The 19,696-nt window shown below is 42.6% G+C and overlaps 1 protein-coding gene across 6 annotated transcripts in view; it reads left to right on the top strand.

The window, feature by feature from the left end:
* The window catches only part of SECISBP2 (SECIS binding protein 2), a 32,369-nt gene that overhangs the window by 11,654 nt on the left and 1,019 nt on the right, over positions 1–19,696 (top strand). For 3 of the 6 annotated variants that reach the window (XM_006923407.3, XM_006923405.3, XM_015598235.2), the window contains 9 exons: positions 1,792–1,914; positions 3,167–3,256; positions 4,588–4,720; positions 8,860–9,026; positions 9,654–9,780; positions 11,303–11,453; positions 12,128–12,348; positions 18,936–19,090; positions 19,188–19,380. In XM_006923407.3, the coding sequence (XP_006923469.1) occupies positions 1,792–1,914; positions 3,167–3,256; positions 4,588–4,720; positions 8,860–9,026; positions 9,654–9,780; positions 11,303–11,453; positions 12,128–12,348; positions 18,936–19,090; positions 19,188–19,380 (1,360 nt within the window). Of the gene's footprint in view, positions 1–1,791; positions 1,915–3,166; positions 3,257–4,587; positions 4,721–8,859; positions 9,027–9,653; positions 9,781–11,302; positions 11,454–12,127; positions 12,349–18,708; positions 18,838–18,935; positions 19,091–19,187; positions 19,381–19,696 lie in introns of those variants that run through there. The other 3 variants (XR_439340.3, XR_003043523.1, XM_006923406.3) reach the window with 3 other exon arrangements.

The following is a 19,696-nucleotide window of genomic DNA, read 5'->3' as shown; positions in this document are numbered from 1 at the left end:
TTGCCTATTGAATTTAACTTGCTTTTACCTATTAGGGTACTAGGAGTGCAATAATTAAATTCTACATTTTTTGCAGTCATTTGGTATGTTACTGATTCTTGTTAATTGCAACTTACATACTGTACTGTAAGATAGAATTTCAGAATCCATTTTTTCCTTTCAATTCAAATCATCTTAAACTGTCATTTTTATGATTCCCTAGATTTGTTTCTTGGAGAGTCTTTTTTGTTGGTCTAGATTTTGTTCTTGATTTTTACAGTGTACTGATACTTTTTTTTTTAGGTTGAAATATGGTTGCATTGGTTTCAGGCCTTTTGGAATATGAGGATACTTACTGATATCCAAAGTGTCACAGACCATCCTGCACAAATGAGCACTATGTGTTTATGCTCTGTTGATGAAGGGAATGTGTGCGGTTGACAATTATAATGAGGTCAAATCTATGTAGCTTTGTGCACTTATTTGAGTACACTGGAGGTATGGGTGAGACCCCCTCTAAGTACACATGGAGACCTCTGGCTTTGAGACCTCCGCCATCCTCTGGGCACCAGCCGCACAGCAGGTCTCTGAAGGCTAGTTCTTCACTGCAGCCACCAAGTTGTGGTCCAGAGTGGTTTTCCTAATAGGCAGTTAACACTAAGAGTTAACAGATTTTTTCATTTTCCCAGAATCTTTTTAAGATCTCTTATAATCTTAGAACCCAGGTGTCTTTGCATTGTACACAGCAGGGATGATAGGGGTCATAATGGCTTTTCCCTCTAAAACTTTAGGTGTTGTGTATTTTTATTACAGAAATAACAAATGTAATACTACAAGAATCTAATTATGGAAAAGATCACCTTTCCCACACCCCTTTGGTGCCCACTCCCCATGGAAGCATGCAGTAACAACCTGGTTATATCCCACCGCAGTCGTGAAAACATAAACAGATAAATTTGTTTTTTAAGGTTCTTTTTTTTTTTAAACAAAGAAATGGGGTCATTCTATATACATTAAAAGTTGCCTTTTTAACTTAACAGAATATGAATAGCCAGTCCAGGTCAGTAGATAAACAGTCTTTTTAATGGCCTCTGAGCCTTTTAGTTCTGAAGGGTAAGTTCCCATTGGGGATGAAAGGGGGCCCCAAATATAAAAAGGCCTTGTCCCCTTAGAGCCCCATTCTCATGTAGCAATATGCAGACAGGTGCAGAATGTGTTAGTGATTAATGCTGCTAAGAGGCTGTGAAAAGCATGGAAAGGGAGAGGCTATATAGAGATTGAATGACTGGAGATGAAATGAGGGCATTGTCCTAACCTGAGTCTAGGTGTGAATGTAAGTGCAAAGGCCCTGAGGCCATAGCACGTTGGACCTGATTGAGGAAAGGAGGGGTAGTAAAGTCAGATTCAGGATGTCTGAGGTGGGCCCAGATGTTTTATTGTAAAGGCTCAATGGATGATTCTGATGTGCAGTCAGTTATAGGAACCACTCAGCCCTGAAATGGCACACCTGGATTTATGAAAAGACTTCAAGTCAGGATTAGTTAGAATCATTATCATGGCCTCCTGAGACTGAAAACCTACCAGTTTCAAAATATTGAATGCAACAACTATTTTAACAGATTTTTTTTCCTTTGGAATTATTCTCCTGAATGCTGGTTCTTTGGAAGATAGAAAATGAGGAGCCAAACTCTGAAAAAAATTGCCATGCAGTTATACAGCTTGATATCTTAATTTTACTCTGATAACATGGAATTAAGCATTCTCTTGAATTTCCTAAAAACCCACGATATTTGCCTTTTGTTGTTGTTTTAGTCCAAAGCATCACAAGGTGGTGGTCCTGAGCAACATGAAGCCTCAAGGAAGAATAAGAAAAAAGAAGAAAAGTCTAAATCAAAATATGAAGTCCTGACAGTTCAGGAGCCACCAAGGATTGAAGTACATATTTCTCCCCTTATGTTTTATAATAAATGGGTCTGTCTTACTAGAAATGTGCAGTCATACTGGTTTCCTAAGTGAAAATCTTCAACATTTTCATTAATAATCATCTTCTCAGTATTAAAGAAAATAGTCATCATCTATTTTCTTCATCTTATGTCTTTATTTTGGCATCTCAGCCCAGTGCCTTTCTCATAGCAGGCACTCAGTAAACTTTGGAGTGAATGAATGGTCTAGAGACAAAACAGTTGGTATTGAAATTTAAGTTTGTACCATAGCACTAATATTTACTCCTCAGTATCTTCTTCACCTGTTTTTTTCTCTTGCTTTGGCATGCTCACTTTTGCAGGGCCTCCTTTTCTATCCAGAAATTTTGTTATAATTGCTTCATAAGAGAAAGAAATATGAAATACCATAGAGCTGTCATAGGCCCTGGTCAAGAGAATATCATGGACTTGTGAAAGTGCTCTTTAAATTCTTGTCCTGTGGTACTCCAAGAATGTCCCTGTCCTCTAAGAGGCCTTCCTGAGGTCTGACCACGTTTCTTATGGGTCTGCCATACTAGACCCAGCCGGGTTCCTGGTGCCAGCAGAAGGGTCAGCGGTGCTGACCAGGCGTCCAGCTTAGTGTCAAGCCAGAGCTTTCCCACAAACCTGGGGTGGTTCCCAAGGCTCTTGGAATATTCCCTTGAGAATAGTGGGGTTGTGTTTCAAGATCTATGACTATGGCAGAGCATTATGGTTTGGGCCAATGAGTAATTCATATTTCTGCCCCCATTTCCCATGTAACTTCTCCAAGGCACCTAAAATGTTGACAGAAGCACATAAGACATTTTAAAATGATTTAAACATTGTTTAGAGGACTACTGCCCCTTTCTATTTTGTAGCCTCTGACCAGCACACATGATAGGATGCTTACATCTCCTGAGTCTGGATTGATGGTTTCCCTAATGAAAAGCATTGTTGAAGGATAGGTGCTTGAACACTCTTGTGCCATGGTAGTTAGGGGCAGTTCTGTGGACTGCTCGGGCGTACCTACATACTTGGGGCCCCCATTCTTGCTCTCTGGAATAGTAGATTAGAACTTTGACTTTGTTCTGAAGCCCTTATGTTACAGTTTTTTGGGCTATTTTATCTCATCTTTGAGCACTTTTGTGGAAACTTAAAGAAAATACGAGAAAGAAAAAGGGTTTACTTGGGCATATTTGATTCTCATGATTTATGAAGAGCTAAAAGGTATGTGGTTTACTTAGGATGCTGAGGAGTTTCCCAATCTGGCAGTTGCATCTGAAAGAAGAGACAGAGTAGAGTCACCAAAATTTCAATCTAAACAGCGGCCACAGGTAAATTTTAGATTGAAACCACAATTGATTTAGGCTTAACTCTTCTCGCTAAACTAAACTCTTGAGAAAAACTACTTTCCAGACCTCTTTGTATATGAAGACAGATGGTTTTGTTTTGTTGTTCACTGGAGAAAGAGAATCCAGTATGTCGAAACAAAATTACTCTTAAGCAAAAACACTTTGTCACTTTTGTAATAAGACTATTGGTAACTAGCACTGCTATTTCAGAAGGTAGGGGAACATATATTGCCTATGACACTTTGATTTAAAGAAAAAATTTTGATTCATTTTATTCAGGAAACAAGAATTCCTTTGCAAGGCAGTAATGTCTGACAGAAGGAAAATAAGAAAGCCATCAAAATTTCACTCTGAATAGTCAGAACAAGCCGAACTGATGATTCTCCTTGGGCTCTAGACCCACTTTAGATTCAAGAATGAACTTGCGGTTTATAATCCAGATGGAGAGCTTGTGTACTTTGGAGAACTTACGCATATTCATTGTCATTTTTGCCTTTTAAAGTGGGGTGATTATTTTCACATTTGTGAAAAGTAAAATTCTAAACCCTTGTGTGAATTAACTTTGCATTATGGTGTTATTATTTAGATACCTTCCACCCCAGTGGAAGTTCTCTATAGTCTACCTGTGCTGCACTTAGCACTTGCACCTCGACTTAAGCCCTCAGCCAGTCAGTCGGATTTTGGCATCGAGGAAGAGAACAGTGGGCAGGACAGCAAGAATGAAGGTGCTAAAGCACGTGTGACAACCCGCCCTTACAAAATCCAAATCACAACTGTTTGAGAAATAACATTTGTTTAGAGTATGTCGGACTTCGTGTCTATAAATTTAATATTTATCTGCTAGATGTGATTTGGACTTACGTAAATTTTTTGGCCATATCCCCATGATTTCATGGCAGGTAGTTATCTCATTTAGGCAGTTGGAGAATGAATAGTAGTGAGGCAATAATACTAACCATTTAGCCTCACATGCAAACTTTTGTAGCCAGAGACTTTTTATAAGCCTTGGTTTCTTGTCTGTAGATGTATACTGTTATTCACAGTGGAGATGTAGACATAATTGTAGGAGGTTTAATATAAACCCATTATTATGAAAGAAAAGAGGAAATAAGTAACCATGGTGATGAGATTGGCAGATAATGTAGGATTGATTGGGTTTTTTTAAATTATATTTTTAAATTTCAAGGTTTTTTAATAGTTTCTCATTCTGTTTCATTTTATCTTTAACATGGGGTTTTTTTGGTCATAAAATGAAAAGCACAGTTGGTAAAATATAGTATTATAAATAAACTTATGACTTTTGAACTTTTTAGAATAATTTTAAAAGCAGTGGAAAGAAGAGCCAAATTCCAGTACAGTTGGATCTGGGAGGAATGCTGACAGCACTGGAAAAGCAGCAGCATTCTCAGAATGCAAAGCACTCCTCCAAACCAGTGGTGTTCTCAGGTAAAGAGTCTTTTCATCTTATGATTGAAAGGCTTTTTCAGATAGACTTTTGTGACTGTTTTCTCTTGTAATCAGAAGTTATTTACCTGTAATCAAAACAATATAGTACTGGAATAAGAATAGGTACAGATCAATGAAATGGAAATTAAGGCCCAGAAATAACCAACATATCAGTGGCCAGTGGATTTTTGACAAGGAATCTGAGTTCATTAAAAGAACAAAAAACAATCTCTTAAAAGATCGTTCTGGGACAACTGGATTTCCACTTGCTAAAGAATGAAATTGGACCCCCCCTCATACCATAAACAAAAATTAGCTCAACATGGATCAGTTATCTAAATATAAGAACTAAAACTGTAAAACTCTTAGAAGAAATAGTATATTTTCATGACCTTGGATTAGGTAAAGAATTTTTAGATAGGACACCAAAAAGGATAGGCAACAAAAGCAAAAATAGATGAATTGGATTTCATCAGAATTAAAAACGTTTGTATACCAGAGGACATTCAAGAAAGTGAAAACACAGCTTATAGAATGGAAGAAAATATTTAAAAATCATATATCCGTTGAGGGTTTAATATCCAAATATATAAGAACTATAACTCAATAACAAACTCAAAAAATGAGCAGAAGCACTTGTAAAACATTTCTCCACAAGAAGATATACAAATGGTCAATAACACATGAAACATAACGTCATAATTAGTCATTAGAGAAATACTAGTTTAAACCTCAAGACAGTTCTTTATACCTACTGTGGTAGCTATAAGCAAAACCACAGAAAATAACCAGTGTTGGTGAGGATTTGGAGAAATTGGAACCCTTGCACACTGCTGGTAGAAATGTAAAATGATATAGCTACCTGGAAAACAGTCTAGTGGTTCCTCAGAATGCTAAATATAGAGTTATCATGTGACCCATTAATTCCACTCCTCTGTATTTATCCAAAATAATTAAAAACAGAGACTCAGACACTTGTCTGGCAGTGTTCGTAGCAGCATTATTCATAATAGCCAAAAAGTGAAAACACCCCAAATGTGTATCAGCACATAAATGGATAAACAAAAGTAGTCTACACACAATGGAGTATTATTCAACATTAAAAAGGGAAATTCTGACATGTTACAACATGGGTAAACTTTAAAACATTATGTTAAGTAAGCCAGACACAAAAGGAAAAATATTGTGTGATTCCACTACATAAAATATCTAGAATAGGTGAATTTATAGAAAGTAGAGTAGAAGTTACCAGGTATAAAGAGGAGGAGGAATCCAGGGAGTTATTGTTTAATGCGGACAGATTTTCAGTTTGGGTCATGAAAAAGTTTTGGAAATGGATAGTGGTGATGGTTGCACATTGTGAATATAATTGATGCCACTGAGTTGTGCACTTAAAAACAGTTAAAATAGTAGATTTTATATTATGTGTTTTTACCACACAATTTAAAGAAGTTATTTAAATACGATTTTAAGAAATAAGATGACGTTGTGTAACTGAAAATTTTACGATACGTAAGTGCCCTGTACAGGTTACAAAGCTGCATCTGATAAAAATGGATTGCCTGCCTGTCCATGGGACACAGCTCATAACAGTGTTTGGCTTGGTTCTCATGAGTCATTCTGTCCTCTAATAAAACATCTCTTAGAGCCAAGACAGTTAAATTTGGCAAACGTTATAGAAAGAAATATGCACACTTGCCACCATAGTCTTTTAAGCATGTTTCTTCCTTCTGTAGCAGTTATTAATTTATTTAAAAAAAAAAATAGGTGCCCAAGGAAATGGTTAAGAAGCCTTTTTTTTTTTTTTGAAGTATTTTAAAGCAACTCATAAACATCATGGTATTTTACTGGTAAATACCCCATTCGACATCTCTAACTGATGATGACTTTATTTCTAACTGAACAACCTGTCCTCTTCCCATCTGATAACACTAATGATGATTTCTTCTTAACATCTTGTATCCAAGTTTTCTTGATTGTCTCAGCAGCAATTATTTATATCAGGATCCACAATTTCATGCATTGCATGTCTGAGTAATTCTTATATATGGTAGTCCCCCTAATCCATGGGCAGTATATTCTAAGACCCCCAGTGGATGCTTGAAACCACAGAGTACCAAACCTTATATATACTATGTTTTTTCTTGTACACATATACTAAAGATAAAGTTTAAACTTTTCTTGCACTTTGGGGCCAGTAAGTAAAATAAGGGTGACTTGAACACAAAAATTGCATTATCATCATGGCCAATCTGATAACTGAGACAGCTGCTGACTAATGGTGGGTAGCGTATATAGATAGCATGGCTACGCTGGACAAAGGGATGACTCAATTCCTGGGCAAGAACAGAGCAGGATGCTCAGGATAGCATGAGATTTCATCACACTGCTCAGAACAGCATGCAATTTAAAAATTATGAATTTTTTATTTCTGAAATTTTTCATTTAACAATTTTGCACCATGGTTGACCACAGGTAACTGAAACCGTGGAAAGCAAAATTGCAGATGATGGGAACTACTATATACCAAAGCTTGGGACCACTGCTTTCTTAGATAGTCTTTTCTCAAAGTTGTTTTCCTCAGCTCATCATCTTTTGGTAAAGGCCTATAGTGCTGTCATCATATATTAATGTTTTCAGACCAATCCAGGTACTTTGGTGTAAGCTGATAATTTATGGGTTACCTATGGGCAAAGTCAGTGTTTCCTTGGGCTTGTTAGCTTTGGGCTTGTTACATATTTTCGGATGAGATGATCAGTCAGGTGTGGCCACAAGAGGAGACACAGGAGAAGCTTAAGGAAAAAAAGCTTATTTATACTCACAGGTCCTAGAGACAAGAGGCACCGCATGTAGGGCCATATGAAGAAGCACCAAGGTGGGCAGGAGGCAGTGGACAAGAGGGAGGGAAAGGCTTAGTCCAGTCCTTTGTTGGAGTTTCTACTAGGAAGTGACCTTCCTTCCCCAGGCCCAATGTTAACACTATGGAGGGTCGCTTGGCAGTGGGATGCAGGGTGTGTAGACAGGAGGGACCAGGGCTGGATGCAGGGGGTGCAGACAGGAGAACCTGTGGCATGTGTTACAGAAGCCCAGGTGAGGTCCTGAACATGGAGATGGCATTGGGGATGGGGAGAGCAAGCAGATGTGAACAGGGTTGGTATGGGAGTTTTCAATAAGAGCTGATGACAGGAACCAAGCCAGTAACATTTCAAACAACTGTGAGCACATTTCCACAGATAACCAGCAGCTAAGGCTAGAAATGGCGTGGGACAAGGGTGTAGGAGACACGTTCTGTACTACAGCAGGGAGTTAGGTGAGATTTACTGACCATACCTTGGTAATAGTGACAAAGCACCAATAACTGAAATTCCAAACTTAAAGAGTGTGGGTAAATATATTTGGAAAAATATTGATGGTTGTTGAAGCTGGTCAGTGGGCATATGGGCTTTGTTGTTATACTGTTCTCTTTGGTGCGTTCTGGAAATTTTTCTAATTAAAGTATAGGGAGGAAAGTATGTACAGATTCATTATTTGCTAGGAGCATGAACAAAGTTTAGGAGGTAGAGCAGTACTGGAGAATGCAAAGGAAGTATTGAGTAGCGATCATAATCATGTATTGACTGTGGAGGGATTGTTAACCTACTGCACATGAGGGGATTTGGGAAAGTACGTTTATGTGTGGAAAATGCAAGAGTCAAGTAGAAACATTACTAGACTCTTATAAGGGTGTTATAAGATAGCTAGATAGAAGATATGCATATGGAAACCAATAACTGACTTCTGCAAAGTCTGTATCAACTGCAAGTGCTAGAGAGAGACTTACTCAAAAGGGCCATTGTAAATGCGAACGACCAGAAATATTCTCAGTCGAAAATGAGATCACACATTATTAGACTTTACTGAGAAACAGATTTGATTATAGGGATAGGAAGATGGTTCTTCCCCAAATTAATTGATAAATTTTTTGGATCCCTACCAGAAGATACTAAATTTCAATGACAGCCATTGCCAGTTAGAAGAATGACTAATGGACAGTTCAATGAAGAGATGAGTAAGGTTGTGGGGATGGGCAGGGTGGCTCAAGGAGCCTCTGAGATCTTCGGGGAGCCCTCCCCAAGACATACGTCCTCACTGTGTTGCAGTTGGGGCAGTGCCTGTCCTTTCCAAAGAGACCATGTCGGGGAAGAAGGGCCACCACTTCAGCCCGGTGAAGACACCACACAACCCTTTGGACTCCAGCGCCCCACTGATGAAGAAAGGGAAGCAAAGGGAGGTTCCCAAGGCCAAGAAACCGACCTCGTTAAAGAAGGTGAAACTGGGCACTAGAAAACCTACGGTGTTACTTTTTCAGCTTAGAGATTTTAGGTTTTCATGTTCTAGAGGATGTGTTCATGATTCTCTGAGAAATGATCCCTCATTCCCCAAGTGAGGTAGCGAGATGTGAGAAACAGGATGGTCTCAGCTGCTGGAGAGGGAAGCCGTTTTTTAAAATACTTTGCAGTGACATGGACAGAAAGCCAGAAATGGGGAGAATTATGTACTCATTTTTTGTCACCCTCATCCTACCCAAGGTGATCTGTTTGCTGTTCAGATTCGGTGAATATTGGATGCTTCTTGGCAGACATTTCATTAATGTTGTCACACACGTTCTTTCATTTAATTCTCAGCAGCCTGTGGTGTGTGGTCAGTCTCAGGTGGGGAAGGAGTGTCTTGCCTGGGGCCAGCTGACTGTCAAGCTGCACGGTCGCAATAGAGCCCAGGTTGTGCATACCCTGGTCCGCACCTGGGGGGATGCGTTACTGCAGAGTCCTGTTGCCACTGTGAGGGGATGGATGGGCACACTGCCAGTAAGCTGACATTGGGTGGCTTATTTTGCAGAGGAGTTATTTTTAAGTACCAGTATTTAGTTATTTTAATCATTTATTCAATTTTAAAGATTATCTTGAAAGAACGGCAGGAGAGAAAGCAGCAGCGTCTCCAAGAAAATGCTGTGAGCTCAGCTTTTACTAGTGACGATGTGCAAGATGTAGAGAGCAGTGGTGATGACCTGACCCTTGAGCAAGGTGAGCCTTTAGGTTGCTTCTTAAGGAATCCCTCAGTGAGGGCAGCTGTGTGCAGCCAACTGTCCAGAGGTCTGCCAATCCCTGACCCCTTTGTTATAAAAGCAAGTCAGTATTGACCCCCAAGAACACAGATGTTTTCAGACTCCCTGCTTGACAGGTAAGAGAGTGTCCCCATGGATGATGGGGCTTCTGGTGCCTCTGTTCCTGGGGGTCTCTCAGGATTAGGAGATGAGGCCCCTGAATTTGATCTGTGCGGCACTGGTTGGTTTTCACGACTTGAAGTAGCTATGAGAATTAACCCCATTAACTGGGGAGCTGCTTTCCTATGAGTGTGTGAGACATGGTATCATAAAAAAAGTGTTTAGTAAACTTTATTAAATGGTACATTCAGAAGAATACACAAATCATAAGCAGATAGCTTGAGGACTTTTCACAAAGTAAACACAGCACTAACTTCAGGAACAGAGCAGCGTCAACAGTTTCCCTTGCCCTGGCCACCTAAGGCCTATCCCCGACTACAGCCTCACAGATGAACCTTTGGGTTTCATTCGCTGGGCATCATGTATCAGGTGCCACTCTGGCCAGTAGTATGTCTGTAGCCCCTCAGGGCAGTTCCCGATTGTCATTACTGCACAGCGTCCAGGTGTATTAACATGCCAAGTGATGGGCCATTCGTGGAGCCTTCACTTTGGGACCATTAGATGCTGAGTCTCTGCGGCAGTGTGGTGTGTGTGTGTGCAGAGAATGTGAGCACTTCCTCCTGGCATTTCCTCAGGTAGATCACAGGCTCTGGTCCACTGCCATCCAGCCTTGGAGACTCCTGCCAGACAGGCTTCCAGGTGTGTTACCAGTTCTGCCCACTGGCGGGGAGAGGCCAACTCAAGGGACATTGTTTTTACCATGTCTGCCATCCTGGCAGATGTGTTGTGCACTCTCAAATTCCTTCTCTGGTGAGCTGGTACCTCACTTGAACTCTAAAAGTCTCTAGAAAGAATTTTTGGGGAACATAGCAATTACTGAATGTTGTGTGATGTGTTTAAACATACCCCTAAACTTACATAGTTTAGATATTTGAGTTCAGCTCTTATTTAAGGATTATTTGATAAAGGAATAGTCTCAAGCATTTAAGTGCAAAAAAATTCAGAAATAAAAATCTGCTTTTAAAACTTCCTGATAGGAACTTAAGATTAAATTTCAAATTAAAAAATAAATTCAGCCACTGACCTATGTACTTAAAAATGGTTAAAATGGTAAGTTTCATAAATATTTTGCCACAATAAAAATAACCAAATTGGGGTCAGGAAGGTACCTCCAGGCCGAACAGAAAGTTGCCAGGTTCTTCTGTTTTTCCCAAGCCATTCCCATCACTCCATTGCCTACTGTGATGCTCAGCAGCGGTGTCTGAGTGTGGCTAGTGTGGGCCGCATCTGGCTGCCCTGGTGACACTGCTCTGCGAGGCGCCTTGGGGCATCCTTCTCACCCCTAGTCCTGCAGATTCTGTGCCATGACTTTTTCTGTGAAGCTCCAGGGGAAGCAGAAGCGTCACTGTGCTCCGCTCGTGAGAGCAAGTCAGAAGAGCCACTGGGAGCTGAGATTCATAAGGAGGCGGAGACCTACCACCTGGGCCCTGATGGCACTGGCTGCCCCAAGATCCACAGCCGGAGATTCAGGGAGTGAGTGAACCCAAAGAGGACTGGGGGCGGCTGTGCTTGCTCTGGATTTGGGCACGGAGTTCTACCACCCTGATGTGCTCAGACCAGAAAGCCAGGAGGCTGGGCCCAGGGTTTTCATTCTCCTGGTGAAGGTGGCCAGGACCTAGTTATACTGCATGTCAGAGTCATTGAATCTGCTTCTTTGAGGTCTCTCGTCCTACTGACGTGATGGCAGAAGTGCCCATAAATCCAGATTTTTGGTTGCGGGGAATGGGTGTTGAGTGACAGCAAGTGACATCTAGGTTCCATTGCGTTGTTTGATTTCTCTGCATGATTTCTTAGGAAGCTCTGCCCCCTCCCCTCCCACTTTTCTTCCAGGGCAGACTCTCCAGATGTTTTCACAAGGGAAGGTGCATGTGGAATGGCTGACATGCAGGAATCACTTAGCAAGCCGTGGTGGAGGGTGGGGCAAAGAGGTTTTATACTTTGTAGGTGACAGAGGGGGAAGGTGCTTTGATCCTTAACTTCAGTTAAGTCCAGCCTGTCAGAAACCCCACTTTTGATTAGTATTGCTCATCAAAGTGTGATTTCTTGAGGGGGCCATGCCATTTCCCTCTCTAATCTGAGGTGTGAAGGGAGCAGCACTGCAGTAGCACAGCCAGTGGAAAGCTGATGGCATCTGATGTTTCTTTTAGTTACTGCAGCCAGGTGCTCAGTAAAGAAGTTGATGCCTGTGTTATGGATCTGCTGAAAGAGCTGGTCCGTTTCCAAGACCGTATGTACCAGAAAGATCCCATCAAGGCCAAGACCAAACGCCGGCTTGTGCTGGGGCTGAGAGAGGTGCTCAAACATCTGAGGCTCAGAAAGCTGAAGTGCGTCATCATCTCTCCCAACTGTGAGAAGATACAGTCGAAAGGTAACAGCACCGTGTTGTCCCTGGTATGTGGCCCACCATGCCCTGGTCACCAGCCAGGCCTCAGCAGTGCAGTTGGTTTTCTCTTTTTTTTTTTTTCAATTGAATAATTTGTTTGCAGAGTTCATTTGCACCTCACATGCCTTACTCTGTGAGGCGGCCAGGTCCCTGCAGGCCTCTGGCAGCAGGAAAGAATGTATGTTTGTCATGCAGTGTGCTGGGCAGTTTGCTTTCGAGCTAGGGAGCTCACTGGTTACTCACACCATAGAGGGTTTGTGACTGGCAGCCAGACAGTCCCCTCATTGGGCTTTTGTTCATTTTAAATTCTCTTATTCCATCTGTGACTAACTCCTGTGTCCACATTAAAGTTGTGGGTTTGTCCAAGCACTTGGCCATGTTAGTGATGCCAGAAGGTTGGTTCTGTTTTGTGGTATGTGAAGTGCTGAGTGAGGTGATTGACGAACTCCTGTCTGTAACCTATCTCCAGTGTCCCTCAGCTTGTCCATTTTGTCTTCCTCAGGCTGCACAGTAGAGTAATTGGTGGTTAGGTGTAGAATGCCATCTCATATACCTCCATCTGCATCTGGACATTTATATTTCTCCCCTAGTCCCATTCCTTTCTCCCAGGGTATAAAATTCAACTTGGTGGAATTGCCCGTGTTGGTAACTAGTCTAGATCCTACACCGAGCTTTCACTTGCTATTTTGCATCTGAGGACTTGAGGATTCCTGACTTGTCTGTAGCTCCCAGGGACCTAAGAACAATGGCCCTGCTCATTGCCAGCCCAGCAAGCCCCACCCATTCTAGCCCATGGCAGGTCCAGTCTCAGCTGGCCAGAAACAGACAGCAAAGGGGTTTTAGGAACCTGCCTGCTTGATTGCATTCTGGCAGCGCCCCTACCACAGTCCTGGGGCAGGCATTGGGCCTAACAGTAGTCACTCCTCAAGCTCTCTGCCAGCTACTGGAACCCCATAAGACAGTTGCTGTATCAGGCATTCTGTGGCTTCGTCTTCTAAAAATCATTCTGGGCTCTCTGCACCACTTGTGTCCATGTCATCCTGGGAACATTCTCCCCTCCTGTTGAGTGTGGTATTTTTTTGGCTCCTTCTTTGCTCCCTTGTCCCAGGCCTACCTTGTTAGCTTGAGCACATCCTCAGTGGCTTATGCAGAAGTGGTGTTAGGGTTGGGGGTATGCCATCTGGGAAATGGTGCTTGAAATCCAGTCTTTCTGCTTCTTGACTTTTTCTCCTGGTCTCTGGAAACTTAGGAGAACATCCTTGTGCCAGGGTTCCAGGAGGTGGCACAGTTTGCATCAGCACCCTCAGGTCCGGGGTATCCTTTTGGGTTTGTGCTTGGAATCCCTTTCCCTCCACTTCTCTGTCAGCTCCTCCTGAAGTCCCTTTGCTCAGATGCTGGGCCTCTGGCACTGTGCTCTATTGTTACTTTTCTCTTTTTTTTACCCCTCTTTTTTTGATTCTGTTTTCTAAACTTTCTATAGGATTTTTATTTCTGCAGTTTTTAAATTCTGGGAGCTGTTTTTGTTGTTCTCTGAAGATTACGTGTTTGTCACAGCTGAGGTTGCTTTGTGGGTGTGTTATCTCTCTGGGGACGTGGAGCTCCCTTCTCCCTGTGTATCGTCCCTTTCCTCCAGGTGGTTTGCGTTTGGTCTCATGGTGGAGGTTTCCTTGGCTGTCAGTTTGTCTTTAACAGCTGCTCAGAAGCTGACTAGAAATCTGGGGTGAGGAGGGCTGACATTTAAAGGTTGTGAGCTGTGTCAGAGGTCAGTGGTTCTCGAACTGTAGTGAACATCAGTCACCCAGAAGCTGGTTTCTGCCTGTGTAAGTCCATAGGTCCCCTGAATTTGCATTTCTAGCAAGTTCTTGGGCAATGATGCTGCTCCAAGGATCCAGTTTAAGAATCTCTGCTATAGGATGACTAACTGGTCAGGCTGTTACTGAGTTGGAAGGTGACCTGAAGGGTGTCTCTCTGACTCCTCTGGGGCTCATCACACTCCCTGGTGAAGGAAGACGCTTCCATCTCCTATGAAGGAAGAGTGCTGGGGCCTTGACTTCCTGCCGGTGAGCTTGTCCTCACAAACACGATAAGAGGTGAAATGCACAGTGTTCCGCAGACCTGCCACTTTACTTCACTGGAGGGCCAGCGCCTGGGCATTGGCTGGGTGATATGGGTCTGGACACTGACTTGCTATCATCAGTCTTCCTCATCTGTACTTCATCTTGTTTCTGAAGGTGTCCACCTAGTGAGGACAGTTGGTGAACTCTGGGGAGTTAGTTCTAGGGTATACATGAATGGTTCTTATCTATGCTTTTCCTCACTGTTGGCTGAGGTCACCTAGGTCAGTTGTGCATTTGCACTTCAACTTCCAAATATTGTTTTGCTCTGGTCTCACATTCTTAACATGGATTTGCATCTTTAAAAAACAAACAAAAAAATGGGATGTATGTGTTCAGTCGATAGTTCCGTTTTCTGACTGCCAGAAAACTGAGTTAAGAATTTACCAATAGGCATCTTGAGGATTTGTTATGCATTTAAAATATGTTGTGTAATCATCACTTTCTACATTTATTCGCTTTGGGGCATGGGGATGTTGAATATATGTCTTATAAATTTCTTCTTTGGAAAAGATAGCCAATGACTTGTAACATTTTAAAGGTAAAATTCAGTATTATAGCTATAGACTGTGTTAAAGTACTGCATTTGCTCAGAGTGGCCTTTTACCTAATAATTCTGAACTTAAATTTTTCAGTGGGAATTGTGTATGTGAGTGTTTTGCCTGTTCTAAATTATCTCATGGAACTTTGAGAGTTGGCACTTGGAAATGCTTTCAGCTCTCACTGACTTTGGCTAGGAGGTCAGTTGAACAAAACCATTGACTTGGCTGCTGTGTTGAGGTTTTCAAGCCTACCTCTGCTCAGTAATGAACCAGGAAGACTCTCAGTTCGTAGAACTGTCCTCGCAGTTGTGATTTATTGCAGTGGAAGGAAGCAGTGCAATCAAATGAGGGAAAGGCATGTGGTGTGAAGCCAGGGGAACCAGGCACATGCTTTTAGTCTTCTCTCAGAGGAGTCATCTTTAAAAAACAAACAAAAAAAATAGGTATATATGTATTCAGTTGACAGTCTTCTTCTCTGTGCCAGAGAACTGAACTAAGATTTTACTAATAGGCATCTTAAGAATTGGTTATACATTTAAAATATGTTGCATAATCTGTAACAACACGTGTGAGTGTTGTCTATAGCGAATCTCTGGAGAGACTCAGTGCCTGGAATAATTACTGGGGTCGGTCACATGGGCACCCTCTGCCTGGCATGTAGCAAAGTTCCAGAATCACAGAAGTTTGTCGTCCTCAGCAGAAACCTCACTGTTCTCACAAGCAGTGTAGGTACAGTAGCCACTCTGATCAGATAGGGTGGTAGGAGCCATCCGAAAACAGAATTTCTGTTGCCAGCCTAGGGCCAACCACATAAGCAGGCCTTTCTAAAGACAGCAGCAGTCAAGCCTGCTGGGTTAGCTCTTTTCTACATACTGCTGAAATAGCTTTTGTGATCAACCCCAGGGCTGGGGTGGACGTGAGGCAGAGAGAGATCTTAGAGTGAGAGACAATTTGGTCAGTCTCTGGTGGTGAGTTGTAATATCTCAAACACATCCATCACCACACCTCTCCACTTCTCCCCTTTTCCCAGCCTGACCAGCACTGGTGTTTTTCTTTGAAGTTTATGTCCCCAGAAGTTGCTTCCTCATCACTTCCCTTATTCTTCACATAGATCTGGAGCACAGGTGGGCAAATTAAGGGATGTGGGGCTTAAAATCAACTCCCAGTCACACCAGCTGCAGAATGAGTTTTCAGTTCCCACAGAGCAACGGTGGTGGGGAATGTGCATTTGAGAAGTTCTTCTGTTGAAAGAAATAATCATAATCATATAATTAGTCATGTATATGTTGTGCATTCCTTCTGGGAGTTGGTCTGAATGCAGAACTGCAGCAGTGGGACAAATGCTGTGACTTCCTTCCAGATGCTAGGTTAAAAGAGGTTACCATGCCAGGGTGAGATCCATGGCTTTATTACTTTATTTTGAGGAGTAAACCCCCCAAATTCCATCAGCTGCTCACAGGCAGCCAGTGTTGCCAGCTTTTTATTTATCATCTATAGTCCATGCATGTATATGAACGCTGTATGTGTTCTGGCCTCCTGGACCCCCTGTGTACCTTGCTTTATAGCGTGTCTCGGGATCCTTCTGTTTACACCGGTGCGTACAGATTGTGTTGCTCTTAAAGGGCTGCACTGTCCCAAACTGATGGGCACATCAGTTATTTTCAGACTTCACACCTGTCATTGAGGCCACACACTGTGGTTTATTTGTGTGAACATCTCTGTAGGTTCCATACTGAGAATGGAAGGGCGCATGTATACGTGTAACATTAATGCTATGCCACCACCTCCAGAGACTCCATGGCCCCCACAGGTGACGTGGGTCCCCTCCTTGCTCCCTTGCCCCATGGGGAGACTGTATTAGCATTTGACTTTGGAAGGAGGTTGAGCACTGTTTCACTGTTTAAGAGCGTGGTATTTTCTGTAAACTGTTGGTTTATATCTTTTGCTTGTTTGTCTTGGGATATTGATCTTTTTTATATTGATATTACTTTTTTTTTTTAATAACAAGAAAGTTAGCCCTTTGGGTAAGAGTGGTAAATGTTTTTCTAGTTTGTCCACAGCCTGTTTTCACTTTTTTTTTTTGGCTGTGTGGGGACTAGGTGTGTATACATTGTGGGGAGGGGAGGTTAACATAAACAAATAATTTATTTGTAATACGGCCCAGTTCCCATCACTTCAGTATAGCATAGGAGTAGAAAAGAGTCACACTGCAAGCATCATGTAGCCCAACGTAGAGCCCCATGCCTCCCAAGACAGCAAGCCCATCTTTCCTCCAGATCCATGGCTAGAGCCAAATTGAACTCTACACAAACAGGCAAGCCCAGAATGAAGTAAGCCCCAGGCCTCAGCATGTTTCACCCTTCCCCTGTGCCTCCTCAACCTTCCTAACAGCAGCCTTCTTACCCCTTCTACCCCTGTTGAGGCCAACTCCTACTCTGAGCCACCAGAGCTTTCTCTGTAATTAACAGGGGTGAAAGTGTTATATGGAACAAAGTACCCTGTGAAGTCTGTTCCACAGAAAGTTTAAAATGCCTCCCCATACATAATCCTAATCATATATAGCTATTTTTTATTATATTTTTATCACATCTAGGTTACGTCAGTTTTTGATCTTCCCATTCCAAGGTGATAAAAGTTTAATTTTTTTTTCCCCCTATTTTCATGTTTATTTGTTTAGGTAGCATATATTTCAGTCTAAAATGGACCTTTCCAGAGGGTGACCCAGTTGTCCCTTCTCTGTTGTGGAAATGCACTTCCACATGCTCAAGCTCCCTGAGTATTTGGGTCATTTCTAGACCCTCTGTTCTGTCACTCTGCATCCTCTTGTTTACATTCTTGTTGGTTTATAGCACACTTTAATGTCTGATGATGCTAGCCTGATATTTTCTTTTTTCAAAAGATTATTTTTTACTCGTATATTTTTTCATATTTTTTATTTCAAGAAAAATCCCATTTGCAGTAAGTTATAGTATTTTAAAGTTTTAGGGTAATGTAGTAGTGACATTTTATCATTTTTGATTGTCCTGACCAAGAGTAGAAATGATGTTTGTTTGTTTATATTTTCTATTGTTTTAATAGCATGTTGAAGTTGCTCTGTAAATCTGTCATATTTCCTGATAAATTAATTCCTACCTGTTTTAAACTTTGGTTGCTGTCGTGAGTGGAATCATTTCTGTTCTAGCTGGCTGCTGCTTGCATGTGTGCAGACCAGTGGTTTCTGTGTTACTTCTGCAGAGACTCCCTTATGTAATTCTCTTGTTGGTAGTAATTCTTTTGTGCTGTTGTGTTTCTGGCTTGGCAGGCACATCCCCTGCACACAGAGGTCCTTCACCCCTTCTTTTTGCTCACAGTACCTCTCCCAGCTCTCCCTGAGCACTGGCCCTGGCTAATGGCCAAGCTGAGAGTCCGGGCTGGTGGTGGAGGGCCGTGAGCCCGCATGTGGTCATATTGAAGGGGCTGGGATGCTTGGTGGCCTCTCTGCTCCAGATTTCCATCTGTAAGTGGGGTCTCACCTCCCCCTTTCAGGGTTTTTATGAGGATACAGGAGCTAACATGTGAGGCAGTTAGACCAGTGACCTTGCATCTAGGCAGTTAGACCAGTGGCCTTGCATTCAGTAAGTATTTGCTAAGACTTCGTTAGGCATAACACCAGCTGTTGACTTGACATAGATATATTTCATTACGCTAAGGAAGTGACTGTTTTGGAGAGTGATTTCTTCCATGTGACTGAGAAGAACAGTGTACTTGCACTGCATGACCTGCTTTCTTCAAGTGACATCTGGTACAGGCCACTAATTGGAGTAAAGAAGGTAGCTTGGGTATGTTGTTGCCCATAGAAAAAAAGCCCTTTGCAACCAGTGTCCGCACCATGCCCCATGTGACATGTTTCCCTGTCGTTTCCCTTGTCCTCGGACAGGTGGGCTGGATGACACCCTGCACACCATTATCGATTACGCCTGCAAGCAGGACATTCCCTTCGTGTTTGCTCTCAACCGCAAAGCTCTGGGGCGCAGTTTGAACAAAGCTGTTCCTGTCAGCGTGGTGGGGATCTTCAGCTATGATGGGGCCCAAGTGAGTGGGGAGGGGCTCCAGGAGGGTGCCATTGTGGTTTGCAGTAGACCCATGTCCTCTTTGGTCAAGAGACATCACCTGTGCTCTTCTGCCCAAGGACCAGTTTCACAAGATGGTCGAGCTGACAGTGGCAGCACGGCAGGCGTACAAGACCATGCTGGAGAATGTGCGCCAGGAGCTGGCGGGAGAGCCTGGTCCCCAGACTTCTGTTGAGCTGCCTGCGCAGGGCCCCAGCTGCTCTGCAGAAGACAGCTCCCCAGCTCCCTCTAAAACAGAAGAGCCACACTACAGTGAGTGCCGGGGAGGGTCTAAGTCTGGGTTGAGTGTCGTACAAGTCAAGTCTTTATGGACTTTGATTAAAAAGTGACCAGAAGAGCAGCAGAGCCACCCCACAGCAGCGTAGGCTGCAGAAGGCCTGGTTATATCCTGGCCGTTGTCTTAAGAGGTGTTCTTAGACCTGGAGATTTGTGAGGCCTTCTCAGTGAGTGTCTCAGACACACCTTGGGTCAGATGACCCCTGGAGAGAGGGTGACCTCAGGACAACTGTATTCCTAGGGAGGTTGTCAGGGTCAGCAAGCACCAAGGTGTGATTGACGCTGCTTGCAA

This window comes from Pteropus alecto, unplaced genomic scaffold, assembly GCF_000325575.1.
Source record: "Pteropus alecto unplaced genomic scaffold, ASM32557v1 scaffold219, whole genome shotgun sequence".
NCBI classification, from domain to species: domain Eukaryota; kingdom Metazoa; phylum Chordata; class Mammalia; order Chiroptera; family Pteropodidae; genus Pteropus; species Pteropus alecto.
Note: the sequence above shows the minus strand (reverse complement) of the source record. Positions and strands in the feature narration are given on the sequence as shown.